Genomic DNA, 17,905 nt, shown 5'->3' with positions numbered 1-17,905 from the left:
GACTGCAGGTAACATCTACTACATTATCTGTACTCAGTTATCACTGTGTGTTATCTGTGGTGTTACATAGGACTGCAGGTAACCTCTACTACATTATCTGTACTCAGAGAGTTATCACTGTGTTATCTGTGGTGATATATAGGACTGCAGGAAACATCTACATTATCTGTACTCAGAGAGTTATCACTGTGTGTTATCGGTGGGGTTACATAGGACTGCAGGTAACATCTACTACATTATTTGTTCTCAGAGAGTTATCAATGTGTTATCTGTGGTGTTACATAGGACCTCAGGTAACCTCTACTACATTATCTGTACTCAGAGAGTTATCACTGTTATCTGTGGTGTTACATAGGACTGCAGGTAACATCTACTACATTATCTCTACTCAGAGAGTTATCACTGTGTTATCTGTGGTGATATATAGGACTGCAGGAAACATCTACATTATCTGTACTCAGAGAGTTATCACTGTGTGTTATCTGTGGGGTTACATAGGACTGCAGGTAACATCTACTACATTATTTGTTCTCAGAGAGTTATCAATGTGTTATCTGTGGTGTTACATAGGACCTCAGGTAACCTCTACTACATTATCTGTACTCAGAGAGTTATCACTGTTATCTGTGGTGTTACATAGGACTGCAGGTAACATCTACTACATTATCTCTACTCAGAGAGTTATCACTGTGTTATCTGTGGTGTTACATAGGACTGCAGGTAACACTACTACATTATCTGTACTCAGAGAGTTATCACTGTGTTATCTGTGGTGTTACATAGGACTGCGGGTAACATCTACTACATTATCTGTACTCAGAGAGTTATCACTGTGTTACCTGTGGTGTTATAAGGGCTTCAGGTAACATCTACTACATTATCTCTACTCAGAGAGTTATCACTGTGTTATCTGTGGTGCTACATAGGACTGCAGGAAACATCTACATTATCTGTACTCAGAGAGTTATCACTGTGTTATCTGTGGTGTTCTATAGGACTGCAGGAAACATCTACATTATCTGTACTCAGAGAGATATTACTGTGTTATCTGTGGTGTTACATAGGACTGCAGGTAACATCTACTACATTATCTGTACTCAGAGATATATTACTGTGTTATCTGTGGTGTTACATAGGACTGCAGGTAACACTACTATAGTATCTGCACTCATTGAGTTAGAACTGTGTATTATCTGTGGGGTTACATAGGACTGCAGGTAACATCTACTACATTATTTGTTCTCAGAGAGTTATCAATGTGTTATCTGTGGTGTTACATAGGACTGCAGGTAACATCTACTACATTATCTGTACTCAGTTATCACTGTGTTATCTGTGGTGTTACATAGGACTGCAGGTAACATCTACTACATTATCAGTACTCAGAGAGTTATCACTGTGTTATCTGTGGTGTTACATAGGACTGCGGGTAACATCAACTACATTATCTGTATTCAGAGAGTTATCACTGTGTTACCTGTGGTGTTACATAGGACTGCAGGTAACATCTACTACATTATCTCTACTCATAGAGTTATCACTGTATGTTATCTGTGGTGTTACATAGGACTGCAGGAAACATCTACATGATCTGTACTCAGAGAGTTATCACTGTGTTATCTGTGGTGTTACATAGGACTGCAGGAAACATCTACTTCATTATCTGTACTCAGAGATATATTACTGTGTTATCTGTGGTGTTACATAGGACTGCAGGTAACATCTACTACATTATCTGTACTCAGAGAGTTATCACTGTGTTATCTGTGGTGTTACATATGACTGCAGGTAACATCTACTACATTATCTGTAATCAGAGAGTGATCACTGTGTTATCTGTGGTGTTACATAGGACTGCAGGTAACATACTACATTATCTGTACTCAGAGAGTTATCACTGTGTTATCTGTGATGTTACATAGGACAGCAGGTAACATCTACTACATTATCTGTTCTCAGAGAGTTATCACTGTGTTATCTGTGGTGTTACATAGGACTGCAGGTAACATCTACTACATTATCTGTACTCAGAGAGTTATCAGTGTGTTATCTGTGGTGTTACATAGGACTGCAGGTAACATCTACTACATTATCTGTACTCAGAGAGTTATCACTGTGTTATCTGTGGTGTTACATAGGACTGCAGGAAACATCTACATTATCTGTACTCAGAGAGATATTACTGTGTTATCTGTGGTGTTACATAGGACTGCAGGAAACATCTACTTCATTATCTGTACTCAGAGATATAGTACTGTGTTATCTGTGGTGTTACATAGGACTGCAGGTAACCTCTACTACATTATCTGTACTCAGAGAGTTATCACTGTTACCTGTGGTGTTACATAGGACTGCAGGTAACATCTACTACATTATCTCTACTCAGAGAGTTATCACTGTTACCTGTGGTGTTACATAGGACTGCAGGTAACATCTACTACATTATCTCTACTCAGAGAGTTATCACTGTGTTATCTATGGTGTTACAAAGGACTGCAGGTAACCTCTACTACATTATCTGTACTCAGAGAGTTATCACTGTGTTACCTGTGGTGTTATATAGGAATGCAGGTAACATCTACTACATTATCTGTACTCAGAGAGTTATTACTGTGTTATCTGTAGTGTTACATAGGACTGCTGGAAACATCTACTACATTATCTGTACACAGAGAGTTATCACTGTGTTATCTGTGGTGTTACATAGGACTGCAGGTAACATCTACTACATTATCTGTACTCAGTTATCACTGTGTGTTATCTGTGGTGTTACATAGGACTGCAGGTAATATCTACTACATTATCTGTACTCAGAGAGTTCTCACTGTGTTATCTGTGGTGTTACATAGGACTGCAGGTAACACTACTACATTATCTGTACTCCGATAGTTATCACTGTGTTATCTGTGGTGTTACATAGGATTGCAGGTAACATCTACTACATTATCAGTACTCAGAGAGTTATCACTGTGTTATCTGTGGTGTTACATAGGACTGCAGGTAACATCTACTACATTATCTGTACTCAGAGAGGCATCACTGTGTTATCTGTGGTATTACATAGGACTGCAGGTAACATCTACTTCATTATCTGTACTCAGAGAGTTATCACTGTATGTTATCTGTGGTGTTACATAGGACTGCAGGAAACATCTACATTATCTGTACTCAGAGAGATATTACTGTGTTATCTGTGGTGTTACATAGGACTGCAGGAAACATCTACTTCATTATCTGTACTCAGAGATATATTACTGTGTTATCTGTGGTGTTACATAGGACTGCAGGTAACATCTACTACATTATCTGTACTCAGAGAGTTATCACTGTGTTATCTGTGGTGTTACATAGGACTGCAGGTAACATCTACTACATTATCTGTACTCCGAGAGTTATCACTGTGTTATATGTGGTGTTACATAGGACTGCAGGTAACTTCTACATTATCTGTACTCAGAGTGTTATCACTGTGTTATATGTGGTGTTACATAGGACTGCAGGTAACTACTACATTATCTGTACTCAGAGAGTTATCACTGTGTTATATGTGGTGTTACATTGGACTGCAGGTAACATCTACTACATTATCTGTACTCAGAGAGTTATCACTGTGTTATCTGTGGTGTTACATAGGACTGCAGGTAATATCTACTACATTATCTGTACTCAGAGAGTTCTCACTGTGTTATCTGTGGTGTTACATAGGACTGCAGGTAACATCTACTACATTTTATGTCCTCAGTGTGTTATCACTGTGTTATATGTGGTGTTACATAGGACTGCAGGTAACATCTACTACATTATATGTCCTCAGAGAGTTATCACTGTGTTATATGTGGTGTTACATAGGACTGCAGGTAACACTACTACATTATCTGTACTCCGATAGTTATCACTGTGTTATATGTGGTGTTACATAGGACTGCAGGTAACATCTACTACATTATCTGTACTGAGAGAGCTATCACTGTGTTATCTGTGGTGTTACATAGGACTGCAGGTAACATCTACTACATTATCTGTACTGAGAGAGCTATCACTGTGTTATCTGTGGTGTTACATAGGACTGCAGGTAACATCTACTACATTATCTGTACTGAGAGAGCTATCACTGTGTTATATGTGGTGTTACATAGGACTGCAGGTAACATATACTACATTATCTGTACTCAGAGAGTTATCACTGTGTTATCTGTGGTGTTACATAGGACTGCAGGTAACATCTACTACATTATCTGTACTGAGAGAGCTATCACTGTGTTATATGTGGTGTTACATAGGACCGTAATTGTGGACCCATTCATTTCTATGGCCGATGGTCACCTTTCTGTATGTATACGGGAAGGTGTCAGTGCAGTAGAAAGGCACCGCAAAAATTGGTCCGTCATGTTTTTTGCTTTTTACGGACGTGCTTCCATACTTTATATGGGAGCACGGTTCCTGGCCGTCAGTGGCCGGAAATGCTCGTAATCACGGGCACGGTCGTGTGCAGGGGGCCTTAGGCAGTAACTGCTATTTTGCGTCATTACTGATGGTTGATCTTTCGCTGTATTCACAATGATCTTTACGATAACGTCTTAAAGATTTATAAACTCTCCGCCAGTAGTTATATCACGACCAGGATGACTGGAATACTTCGAGCTGGTGTTACTGTGTGTATAGATCGCCACCTGGTGGACAGACCTAGAATGGTAAGAAATGTGACTTCGAGACTGCAGTTTACTCCACATTGTTAGGGTCAGTTCACATGTAGCGTAAATACTGCAGATTTTTCGCAATGGATTTAGTTGCAGATAATCCGCAGCATAATACAGTAGCAGCAAAGTGGATGAGATTTGAACAAACCCTCATTCTCACGCTGCGTAAATGTTGAGCGGAAAAACGGCTCAGAAATTGATCTGCGGTGCAGATTTTCAATCCGCAGCATGTCGATTGTATTTGCAAAAAAAGCTGCTTATTTGTTGCGGGATTTCCCCATTGAATTCAATGGGGAGGTAAAACCCGCAACAAATAGCAGATGTTGCGTTTTTTTTTGCGGCGGCGTTTCTGCGATTCCGCCCCCCTAAATATTAAACTCCGAGAAAAAAAGAAATGTATACTTACCCAGAATTCTGTGTTTCTTCATCCAGGCCGGCCTCCTGGGATGACGTTTCATCCCATGTGACTGTTGCAGCCAATCACAGGCCAATCACAGACCGCAGCGTTCACATCACATGGGATGAAACGTCATACCAGGGCTGCAGAGCGTCAGGACGTCAGAGGGACGTGTCGCCATGGTAAGTATCCTTTGTTTTTATTTTTTTCTGCGCAGTTTTCAGCAGCGGACACTCCGGCTGGAAAACTGCACCACAATTTGGTGGTTTTTTTCGGACGGATTTCCCTGCGGCACACACGGCGGATACACTGTGTGCTTTTATGCAGCATATCCGCCCTGTGTGAACAATTTTGACAAACGATTTTGACCTGCCTGCACTCTCTTTGTCGCACTTTTCGCATCGTTTTTCGGTCGCGGCCATTGAGCACCGCGAGCAAAAATTGCAGTGAAAACCGCTGTCTGTGCCTCACATTGGTGTCAATAGGAGGTCACAGATGGAAATGCCCGAAGAAACGGCATGTCGCTTCTTTTTCCCGCGAGCAGTAGAAACCGCTCGCAGGAAAAAAACGCCTCCGCCTCCCATTGAAATCAACGGGAGGCGATTTCGGGCACTTTTTTGCTGTGTTTCCGACGCGAGTTTCACGCCAAAATACTCCGTGTGAACACCCCCATAGAATTCCTTTAGGAATTTTGAGGAAGATTTTGACCTGCCTGCGCTTTTTTTCCGCGGTTAGCTATAGGGGTTCTCCACTTTGTTCTTCACTGAGTTTTTCGTCCACGGACATTAAAGCTAATACTAGAACCGCGGCAAGAAATTCTGCGAAAGACACTCGAATACGAGAAAGGACATGCCTCTGCCTCTCATTGAAATCAATGGGGGCGACTTCTGATGTTTTTTGGCGCTGATTCCGATGTGTTTTCCGCGTCAAAATCAGCACCAAAAAAACTTAGTGTGAACAGGGCCTAAGACTACACTGAATAGAAGTCCTATTAGCTGCTGCTTAAATTAAAAGGAAACTCCATAAAGTTTTGCGTTGTTGTTATTCACTGGGGGGTCCTGACTCCTCCAGGACTGGTATTGGTTATTAATAAGACAAATTCTGCACTGGGCCGGCCGGTGGTTTGGAGCAGGGTAAATACATTATTTAGGTAGCTATAGGGGTTCTCCACTTTGAGATTTGATTCAGGTGTCCCTTCTTACGAAATGTGATTGTCCGGAGTGCCCTGCTGTCCGGAGTGCCCTGCTGTCCGGAGTGCCGTTATCTGTGGGAGAACTTCACCTCAAGTGTCCTGCAGCGCCGCCACAGGAGAAACAAAGTATTACATGGTGCCCATTGAAATCAATGTTCTGTCTGTGTAGTGTACGGACGTGCCAGGTCCTCCAGAAAGAGGGATACTCTTTATAGCTGCTTTATGCTCCAATTAATAAATGAATTGGGAACCCCCCTCCCCCATTGGTCCAGATTTACCTAATAAGTTTTTTCTTGTTTATCGGAGGGTTTTATATCGGACAAACCAGTTTAGATCAGTAGACTGGCACCGACAGTGCTGGAATAGGCTAAAACTTTTGTATTTGTTATCGTGTCTTATTTTGACAAAATAAGTGTCTTCTACAAACATTATTGTGGACAAACGATATAAAGTCCGGAATTTATAATAAAATGATCTCCCTACAGGTCGCCTTTCAATAAGGGTGAAGATTCAGAGCAGCGCTCCTAAAGATGAGGCAATGCAAAAATTTTTGAAGAAGGTAATTTCCGTAACGATACTAACGATACCATGTTTGCATTAAATGTGTTAATAATATAATAGTAATATCAATGGTAAAAATGGGGATGATGAGGATTCCAGTACTATCTATATTATATCGTCCATGATTCCTACAAGTAATGGGTTAACTCAATGCTAAATGTGACCAGAGACGTAACGAATAGCTCCTGGGCCCCAATGCAAAAACAGGGTCCCCCACCTACCATGTGCTTTGTATACAACTAGCCTTTTGTTATGTGGCAGAAGGGTCTTAGGTCCCCTAGGATACCAGGGCCGGGTGCAACTGCTACCTCTGCCCCCCTATAACCAGGCCCTGATGTGATTATAATGTTTCCTGTAGTCTTTTCAGGTCTATGCAGGGGTGTAGCTATAAGGGGTGCAGAGTTAACAGAGGCACCGGTCCCTAAAAGGGCCCAAAGGCTTCTCTGGCACATAAGAGTATTATACACCAGTATTATAATGGCACTAGTTAGGCGTGGGGGGGGGGGGGGGCTGGTAGAGATTTCGCATTGGGGCCCAAGAGCTGCAAGTTACACCTCTGGGCCAAGGATTGCAACACTAACAATGGTCGATACATTACACACTTGCCTTCTTCTCCCATATTGCCTTGGGGAGCAGTGTGGACGACCGTGTTGTATGGGAATCGGCAAATTATGTGGGGCGTGGTCTGAATATTTGGGGGTGGAGCTTTGTCAAAATGTGCATATACCTTCTTCCCCTTTTAGATTAGGGAGTCTGTACTATATCTTATCAAAGCTGAACTGACGGGTATAATTGCACCCATTAAATGGCCTCACAAAGGCCCAATCACTGGTCTGAGCCCACCTCCCGGACTGCAGAGGACTCTTCATGTTCCTCTGTGCCATGTGACCCCCTTAGCCTGAATAACGGACTCACAAAGGGGTGAAGCATACTGTATGTGGCAGATATTTTCCAGCCCCTGATGGGCACTTTTGAGGATGGTCTACTATTGTGCCCACTAGTTCAGCTTCATTATAAGGGCATCTGTAAGATGTAATAGGGACCTGACCTGGTGGTCGGTTCCTTGTATTATCGCCGTCTTCCCCTTCGTTTTTTCTTGCCTCATGTACTCTACATGGTTTTTTTTTTCTGTTAGGCCTGTGAATTTTTTCACAAGACTTTGCAGCTTGAAGACGTGACCGTGACCCTGGGACCAGAGAGAACACAGATGATGTGTTTGGGTTCTAACACAAATTAATATTCCGGTTTATGCAGCTCGCGACTTTTCCGCAATCTAAAGCAAAACGTGTGCCTGCGATGTAATATAAAAGGAAGAACCTGCTGCCATTGTAGGACAATTTATTTTTGTTTTTTCCAGATTTTTTTCTTTTATAAGTGGCGTGTGGAGGTAAGCTTTTGGGCAATTTTACTGTGACCAAGGGATAGGGGGCCAAGGCGCTCACAAACTTCCTTATTACCACAAAGTTTAGGGTTTCCAGTGGAGGATTCGCACCTGCAGATCTCGATGGAGTGGACGGGTCACTTAACTATTTGCCTCCCATTAATTCTCACTTACGAGGTGACATCACTAATCTTGCCCCAGGGGCTAAGAGGCCCATCAGCCTGACTGTGGTCTCTAATATTTTAAGTATAAAACACAGTAAATGATATATCCAGAACATGTATTGAGTAAGACGCCTTGTGGACCATGCTATACTGCGTCAGACGGGGTGCAGAGGCAGTGGTCGCAGTGTGTAAAAGTGTGATAGATGGGGGTCTCTAAAGCTTAAATGAATAAGAAACTAATACTACTATACTATAGGTCTGGGAGGGGGGTGTTTAATTTACAATCTAAGTCCACTGCAGTAGCCACATCACACGGTATAATCAGTATTACATACTCTTGCTATATATAACTTTGTTTCTACTCCTTCCGGCCCAATCAGACTGTATGCTGAAAACTAGGTGAGCTATGGTTGCTTAGCAACCACTTTACTTCCTGTTTGGGTGACTACCAATTCAGTACACGTCGCTGCGTATAGGATAGCGGTCACAGAAAGATAAATTGTCTCTATATTCTGCACAGACTTGTATCAGGTCCTTTAAACTCAAAACACGCAAGACAAGGGGAAAAGTTGAAGGAATGAAACTGAATATAAGTTGTGTGTTTTCTGAGGGGATACAAGGAAGAGCAAACAGAAAAAGGCATTTATGATGCAGCTTTGTTCTTAAGACATGATGTCGCTATGATAAACCCTGGAACATTCTGCTGTGTCATACTCAGATGATATAAAGACATTGCTGCAGAGCACAGGACAAAAATGGAATGAAAAAAGGGATGTATTTATGAATGTTCAGAGGATTTCATGTAGAAAATGGAAAATAAACGTCATCTATAGAGCGTAACCTTGGCTTTGCTTGATGAAAATGACCCCTTGTCTGATGTTTGTTAATCCTTCATGTTGGTTGATGCTACTAAGTAATATTTTTGTCGTTTTATGCTATGCTTTAGTTTTTTATAGATATTTTATTCGTACATAAGAACATTTAATATATATTTGAATGTTATAATAAATATATTATTGAGTTACTTTTATTGCTCATTCCTATTGGTGGAAGTTGTTGAACCAGCAGTTATGCCACGTCGATCTGTCCGCTGTCCTGTACGCACGAAAGTCCCCGGGGGAAAGAAGGACGAGTGGCTGCTGGACACTTCTGGTATCGTTCATTCCCATGGAGATCCAAGGAGAATTGGATGAAATATTCCAACGTGGCTGATCCGCCGCGACGCTCGTGGTCCTGGAGGCAGATGATAACCATAAACATTAGGCTCTTATGTTTTATCTGGGCTGTGTCGAGGTCTGCGGAGGCCTTTGGTTAAACCTTTGTGCATGCTCATGGAAGTAAAGTGTACGGTCATCATATAAGCCAAGTTATAGCAAAGCACGTAACCCAAATACAACCAAAGTGCCTGCATTATACCGCCATACAATGCTGACATGGCAGCGCTCTATAGTGAACACATAATGCCATAGTGCCATGAGTGGTGGTGGCAATTGTTGGTTGCCCCGAAATGATGGCGGTCCTGGGGCAACACCCTTACTTTACCAATGTAATATCCAGCCCTGTCCACTGCTGCCTGTTACGTGCTTTTTCGTGTGCTCGTTTTGGGTTCACAGGACCCCTGCGTCCCACCATTGTACATACAATAAAGCTGTAGTTGAATCCTATAAAGTCCAGGTAATTTCCATCACGTGACTTCTATCCCAATCCTCCAGGACTCTCGATGAAATGCATCATAGAAGTGGAGGTAAGGTCGATCTTATTCCTACAGCGGGACCCTTCAATTGGGGTCTACACTCAGCTTTCCCATGCCCCCACCACACTGCAGGATAATGCCCCTACCACACTGCAGGATAATGCCCCCACCACACTGCAGGATAATGCCCCCGCCACACTGCAGGATAATGCCCCCGCCACACTGCAGGATAATGCCCCCGCCACACTGCAGGATAATGCCCCCACCACACTGCAGGATAATGCCCCCACCACACTGCAGGATAATGCCCCCGCCACAATGCAGGATAATGCCCCCGCCACACTGCAGGATAATGCCACCACCACACTGCAGGATAATGCCCCCGCCACACTGCAGGATAATGCCCCCGCCACACTGCAGGATAATGCCCCCGCCACACTGCAGGATAATGCCCCCGCCACACTAAAGGATAATGCCCCCACCACACTGCAGGATAATGCCCCCACCACACTGCAGGATAATGCCCCCGCCACAATGCAGGATAATGCCCCCGCCACAATGCAGGATAATGCCCCGACCACAAAGCAGAATAATGCCCCTGCCACACTGCAGGATAATGCCCCCTCCATACTGCAGGATAATGCCCCCTCCACGCTGCAGGATAGTGCCCCTGCCACAATGCAGGATAATGCCCCCCACACAGCAGAATAATGCCCCGCCATACTGCAGAATAATGCCCCCGCCACACTGCAGGATAAAGCCCCCGCCACAAAGCAGGATAATGCCACTGCCACACTGCAGGATAATGCCCCCGCCACACTGCAGGATAATGGCCTCGCCACACTGCAGGATAACGCCCCTGCCACACTGGAGGATAACGCCCCTGCCACACTGCAGGATAATGCCCCCTGTCAGCAGGATAATGTCCCCTGTCAGCAGGATAATGCCCCCGCCACACTGCAGAATAATGCCCCCGCCACACTGCAGGATAATGCCACTGCCGCACTGCAGGATAATGCCCTCGCCACACTGCAGGATAATGCCCCCTGTGAGCAGGATAATGCCTCTGCCACACTGCAGGATCATGCCCCTGAAACACTGCAGGATAACGCCCCTGCCACACTGCAGGATAATGCCCCCTGTCAGCAGGATAATGTCCCGGCCACACTGCAGGATTATGACCCCGCCAAACTGCAGGATAATGCCCCGGCCACAAAGCAGGATAATTCCCCCGCAACACTGCAGGATAATGCCCCCGCAACACTGCAGGATAATGCCCCTGCCACGCTGCAGGATGATGCCCATGCCACGCTGCAGGATGATGCCCATGCCACACTGCAGGATAATGCTCCCTGTCAGCAGGATACTGCCCACGCTCCACTGCAGGATAATGACCCCGCCACAAAGCAGGATAATGACCCCGCCACAAAGCAGGATAATGCCCCCGCCACACTGCAGGATAATGCCACTGCCACACTGCAGGATAATGCCCCGCCACACTGCAGGATAATGGCCTCGCCACACTGCAGGATAACGCCCCTGCCACACTGGAGGATAACGCCCCTGCCACACTGGAGGATAATGCCCCTGCCACACTGCAGGATAATGCCCCTGCCACACTGCAGGATAATGCCCCCTGTCAGCAGGATAATGCCCCCGCCACACTGCAGAATAATGCCCCCGCCACACTGCAGGTTAATGCCACTGCCGCACAGCAGGATAATGCCCTCGCCACACTGCAGGATAATGCCCACGCCAGGATGATGCCCCCTGTCAGCAGGATAATGCCTCTGCCACACTGCAGGATCATGCCCCTGAAACACTGCAGGATAACGCCCCTGCCACACTGCAGGATAATGCCACCGCCACACTGCAAGATAATGCCCCCTGTCAGCAGGATAATGTCCCGGCCACACTGCAGGATTATGACCCCGCCAAACTGCAGGATAATGCCCCCGCAACACTGCAGGATAATGCCCCCGCCACGCTGCAGGATGATGCCCATGCCACACTGCAGGATAATGCCCACCACACTGCAGGATAATGCCCCCTGTCAGCAGGATAATGCCCACGCTACACTGCAGGATAATGATGCCACCACACTGCAGGATAATGCCCCCGCAACAAAGCAGGATAATGCCCCCGCCACACTGCAGGATAATGCCCCTGCCACACTGCAGGATAATGCCCCCGCCATACTGAAGGATAATGCCCCGGCCACAAAGCAGGATAATGCACCCGACACACTTCAGGATAATGCCCCCGCCACACTGCAGGATAATGCTCCTGTCACACTGCAGGATAATGCCCCACCACACTGCAGGATAATGCCCCCACCACACTGCAGGATAATGCCCCCGCCACACTGCAGGATAATGCCCCTGCCACACTGCAGGATAACGCCCCCGCCACACTGCAGGATAATGCCTCCACCACACTGCAGGATAATGCCCCCTGTCAGCAGGATAATGCCCTTGCCTCACTGCAGGATAATGACCCCGCCACACTGCAGGATAATGCCCCGGCCACAAAGCAGGATAATGCCCCGGCCACACTGCAGGATAATGCCCCCGCCACACTGCAGGATAATGCCTCCGCCACGCTGCAGGATAATGCCCCTGCCACACTGCAGGATAATGCCCCCGCCATACTGCAGGATAGTGCCCCTGCCACAATGCAGGATAATGCCCCGACCACAAAGCAGGATAATGCCCCTGCCACACTGCAGGATAATGCCCCCTCCATACTGCAGGATAATGCCCCCTCCACACTGCAGGATAATCCCCTTGCCACAAAGCAGGATGCCTCCGCCACACTTCAGTATAATGTTCCCGCCACACTGCAGGATAATGCCCCCGCCACACTGCAGGATAACGCCCCCGCCACACTGCAGGATAATGCCCCCGCCACACTGCAGGATAATGACCCCCACACTGCAGAATAATGCCCCCGCCATACTGCAGGATAATGCCCCCACACTGCAGGATAATGCCCCTGCCACACTCCAGGATAATGCCCCCGCCACACTGCAGGATAATGCCCCCGCCACAATGCAGGATAATGCCACCGCCACACTGCAGGATAACGCCCCCGCCATACTGCAGGATAACGCCCCCGCCACACTGCAGGATAAAGCTCCCGCCACAAAGCAGGATGCCTCCGCCACACTTCAGTATAATGCCACTGCCACACTGCAGGATAATGCCCACGCCACACTGCAGGATAATGCCCCCGCCACACTGCAGGATAATGCCACCTGCAACACTGCAGGATAATGCCCCCGCCACACTGCAGGATAATGCCCCCGCCACACTGCAGGATAATGCCCCCATCACACTGCAGGATAATGCCCCCGCCACACTGCAGGATAACGCCCCCATCACACTGCAGGATAATGCCCCCACCACACTGCAGGATAATGCCCCCGATACTGCAGGATAATGCCCCCGCCACACTGCAGGATAATGCCCCCCACACTGCAGAATAATGGCCCTGCCACACTGCAGGATAATGCCCCCACACTGCAAGATAATGCCCCCACCACACTGCAGGATAATGCCCCCTGTCAGCAGGATAATGCCCTTGCCTCACTGCAGGATAATGCCCCGGCCACAAAGCAGGATAATGCCCTGGCCACACTGCAGGATAATGCCCCCACCACACTGCAGGATAATGCCCCTGTCACACTGCAGGATAACGCCCCCGCCACACTGCAGGATAACGTCCCGACCACACTGCAGGATAATGCCCCCTCCATACTGCAGAATAGTGCCCCTGCCACAATGCAGGATAATGCCACGCCCACAAAGCAGGATAATGCCCCTGCCACACTGCAGGATAATGCCCCCTCCACACTGCAGGATAGTGCCCCTGCCACAATGCAGGATAATGCCCCCCACACTGCAGAATAATGCCCCGCCATACTGCAGGATAACGCCCCCGCCACACTGCAGGATAATGCCCCTGCCACAAAGCAGGATGCCTCCGCCACACTTCAGTATAATGTTCCCGCCACACTGCAGGATAATGCCCCCGCCACACTGCAGGATAACGCCCCCGCCACACTGCAGGATAATGCCCCCGCGACACTGCAGGATAATGCCCCCGCCACACTGCAGGATAATGACCCCCACACTTCAGAATAATGCCCCCGCCACACTGCAGGATAATGCCGCCACACTGCAGGATAATGCCCCCGCCACACTGTAGGATAATGCCTCCGCCACACTGCAGGATAATGCCCCCGCCACACTCCAGGATAATGCCCCCGCCACCCTGCAGGATAATGCCCCTGCCACACTGCAGGATAACGCCCCCGCCACACTGCAGGATAATGCTCCCGCCACAAAGCAGGATGTCTCTGCCACACTTCAGTATAATGTTCCCGCCACACTGCAGGATAATGCCTCCGCCACACTGCAGGATAACGCCCCCGCCACACTGCAGGATAATGCCCCCGCCACACTGCAGGATAATGCCCCCGCCACACTGCAGGATAATGACCCCCACACTGCAGACTAATGCCCCCGCCACACTGCAGGATAATGCCCCCGCCACACTGCAGCATAATGCCCCCGCCACACTGCAGCATAATGCCCCCCACACTGCAGAATAATGCCCCACCACACTGTAGGATAACGCCCCCGCCACACTGCAGGATAAAGCCCCCCACACTGCAGAATAATGCCCCACCACACTGTAGGATAATGCCCCCGCCACACTGCAGGATAATGCCCCGCCACACTGCAGGATAATGCCCCCGCCACACTGCAGGATAATAACCCCCACACTGCAGAATAATGCCCCCGCCACACTGCAGGATAATGCCCCCACACTGCAGGATAATGCCCCCGCCACACTGTAGGATAATGCCTCCGCCACACTGCAGGATAATGCCCCCGCCACACTCCAGGATAATGCCCCCGCCACCCTGCAGGATAATGCCCCCGCCACACTGCAGGATAACGCCCCCGCCATACTGCAGGATAACGCCCCCGCCACACTGCAGGATAATGCTCCCGCCACAAAGCAGGATGCCTCCGCCACACTTCAGTATAATGTTCCCGCCACACTGCAGGATAATGCCCCCGCCACACTGCAGGATAACGCCCCCGCCACACTGCAGTATAATGCCCCCGCAAAACTGCAGGATAATGCCCCCGCCACACTGCAGGATAATGCCCCCACACTGCAGGATAATGCCCCCGCCACACTGTAGGATAATGCCTCCGCCACACTGCAGGATAATGCCCCCGCCACACTCCAGGATAATGCCCCCGCCACCCTGCAGGATAATGCCCCCGCCACACTGCAGAATAACGCCCCCGCCATACTGCAGGATAACGCCCCCGCCACACTGCAGGATAATGCTCCCGCCACAATGCAGGATAATGCTCCCGCCACAAAGCAGGATGCCTCCGCCACACTTCAGTATAATGTTCCCGCCACACTGCAGGATAATGCCCCCGCCACACTGCAGGATAACGCCCCCGCCACACTGCAGAATAATGCCCCCGCCACACTGCAGGATAATGCCCCCGCCACACTCCAGGATAATGCCCCCGCCACCCTGCAGGATAATGCCCCCGCCACACTGCAGAATAATGCCCCCGCCACACTGCAGGATAATGCCCCCGCCACACTGCAGGATAATGCCCCCTGCAACACTGCAGGATAATGCTCCCGCCACACTGCAGGATAATGCCCCTCACACTGCAGAATAATGCCCCACCACACTGTAGGATAACGCCCCCGCCACACTGCAGGATAAAGCCCCCCACACTGCAGAATAATGCCCCACCACACTGTAGAATAATGCCCCCGCCACACTGCAGGATAATGCCCTGCCACACTGCAGGATAATGCCCTCGCCACTCTGCAGGATAATGCCCCTGCAACACTGCAGGATAATGCCCCCGCCACACTGCAGGATAATGCCCCCCACACTGCAGAAAAATGACCCGCCACATTGCAGGATAACGCCCCCGCCACAAAGCAGGATGCCTCCGCCACACTGCAGGATAATGCCCCCACCACACTGCAGGATAACGCCCCAGCCACACTGCAGGATAATGCCCCGTCACACTGCAGGATAACGCCCCCGCCACACTGCAGGATAACGCCCCCGCCACACTGCAGGATAACGCCCCCGCCACACTGCAGGATAATGCCCCGGCCACACTGCAGGATAACGCCCCGGCCACACTGCAGGATAATGCCACCCACACTGCAGAATAATGCCCCACCACACTGTAGGATAATGCCCCCGCCACACTGCAGGATAATGCCCCGCCACACTGCAGGATAATTCCCCCGCCACTCTGCAGGATAATGCCCCTGCAACACTGCAGGATAATGCCCCCGCCACACTGCAGGATAATGCCCCCCACACTGCAGAAAAATGACCCGCCACACTGCAGGATAACGCCCCCGCCACACTGCAGGATAATGCCCCCGCCACAAAGCAGGATGCCTCCGCCACACTGCAGGATAATGCCCCCACCACACTGCAGGATAACGCCCCAGCCACACTGCAGGATAATGCCCCCGTCACACTGCAGGATAATGACCCCACACTGCAGGATAATGCCCCGCCACACTGCAGGTTAATGCCCCGGCCACACTGCAGGATAATGCCCTCGCCACACTGCAGGATAATGCCCCGGCCACACTGCAGGATAATGCCTCCCGTCACACTGCAGGATAGTGCCCCTGCCACAATGCAGGATAATGCCCCCCACACTGCAGAATAATGCCCCGCCACAATGCAGGATAACGCCCCCGCCACACTGCAGGATAATGCCCCTGCCACAAAGCAGGATAATGCCCCCGCCACACTGCAGGATAACGCCCCCGCCACACTGCAGGATAATGCCCCCGCCACACTGCAGGATAATGACCCCCACACTGCAGAATAATGCCCCCGCCACACTGCAGGATAATGCCCCCGCCACACTGTAGGATAATGCCTCCGCCACACTGCAGGATAATGACCCCGCCACACTCCAGGATAATGACCCCGCCACACTCCAGGATAATGCCCCCGACACCCTGCAGGATAATGCCCCCGCCACACTGCAGGATAACGCCCCCGCCATACTGCAGGATAACGCCCCCGCCACACTGCAGGATAATGCTCCCGCCACACTGCTGGATAATTCCCCCGCCACACTGCAGGATAATGCCCCCGCCACACTCCAGGATAATGCCCCCGCCACCCTGCAGGATAATGCCCCCGCCACACTGCAGAATAATGCCCCCGCCACACTGCAGTATAATGCCCCCGCCACACTGCAGGATAATGCCCCCGCCACACTGCAGGATAATGCCCCCCACACTGCAGAATAATGCCCCACCACACTGTAGGATAACGCCCCCGCCACACTGCAGGATAAAGCCCCCCACACGGCAGAATAATGCCCCACCACACTGTAGGATAATGCCCCCGCCACACTGCAGGATAATGCCCCGCCACTCTGCAGGATAATGCCCCTGCAACACTGCAGGATAATGCCCCCGCCACACTGCAGGATAATGCCCCCCACACTGCAGAAAAATGACCCGCCACATTGCAGGATAACGCCCCCGCCACACTGCAGGATAATGCCCCCGCCACAAAGCAGGATGCCTCCGCCACACTGCAGGATAATGCCCCCACCACACTGCAGGATAACGCCCCAGCCACACTGCAGGATAATGCCCCGTCACACTGCAGGATAATGATCCCACACTGCAAGATAATGCCCCCGCCACACTGCAGGATAATGCCCCGCCACACTGCAGGATAATGCCCCGCCACACTGCAGGATAATGCCCCCCAC

The 17,905-nt window shown here is 49.3% G+C and overlaps 1 protein-coding gene across 1 annotated transcript in view; it reads left to right on the top strand.

Annotated features, from left to right (window-relative positions):
• Positions 1 to 9,413, top strand: part of LOC142652299 (uncharacterized) — a 54,859-nt gene extending 45,446 nt beyond the window's left edge. The window contains exons 4-5 of the mRNA XM_075827948.1: positions 6,772 to 6,845; positions 7,983 to 9,413. Coding sequence (XP_075684063.1) covers positions 6,772 to 6,845; positions 7,983 to 8,084 — 176 coding nt within the window. The 3' untranslated portion in view covers positions 8,085 to 9,413. The remainder of the gene's footprint in view (positions 1 to 6,771; positions 6,846 to 7,982) is intronic.
• Positions 9,414 to 17,905: the final 8,492 nt, after the last annotated feature.

Source organism: Rhinoderma darwinii, chromosome 5, assembly GCF_050947455.1.
Source record: "Rhinoderma darwinii isolate aRhiDar2 chromosome 5, aRhiDar2.hap1, whole genome shotgun sequence".
NCBI classification, from domain to species: domain Eukaryota; kingdom Metazoa; phylum Chordata; class Amphibia; order Anura; family Rhinodermatidae; genus Rhinoderma; species Rhinoderma darwinii.
The sequence above is the reverse complement of the archived record's forward strand: the minus strand, read 5'-3'. Positions and strand labels throughout refer to the sequence as shown.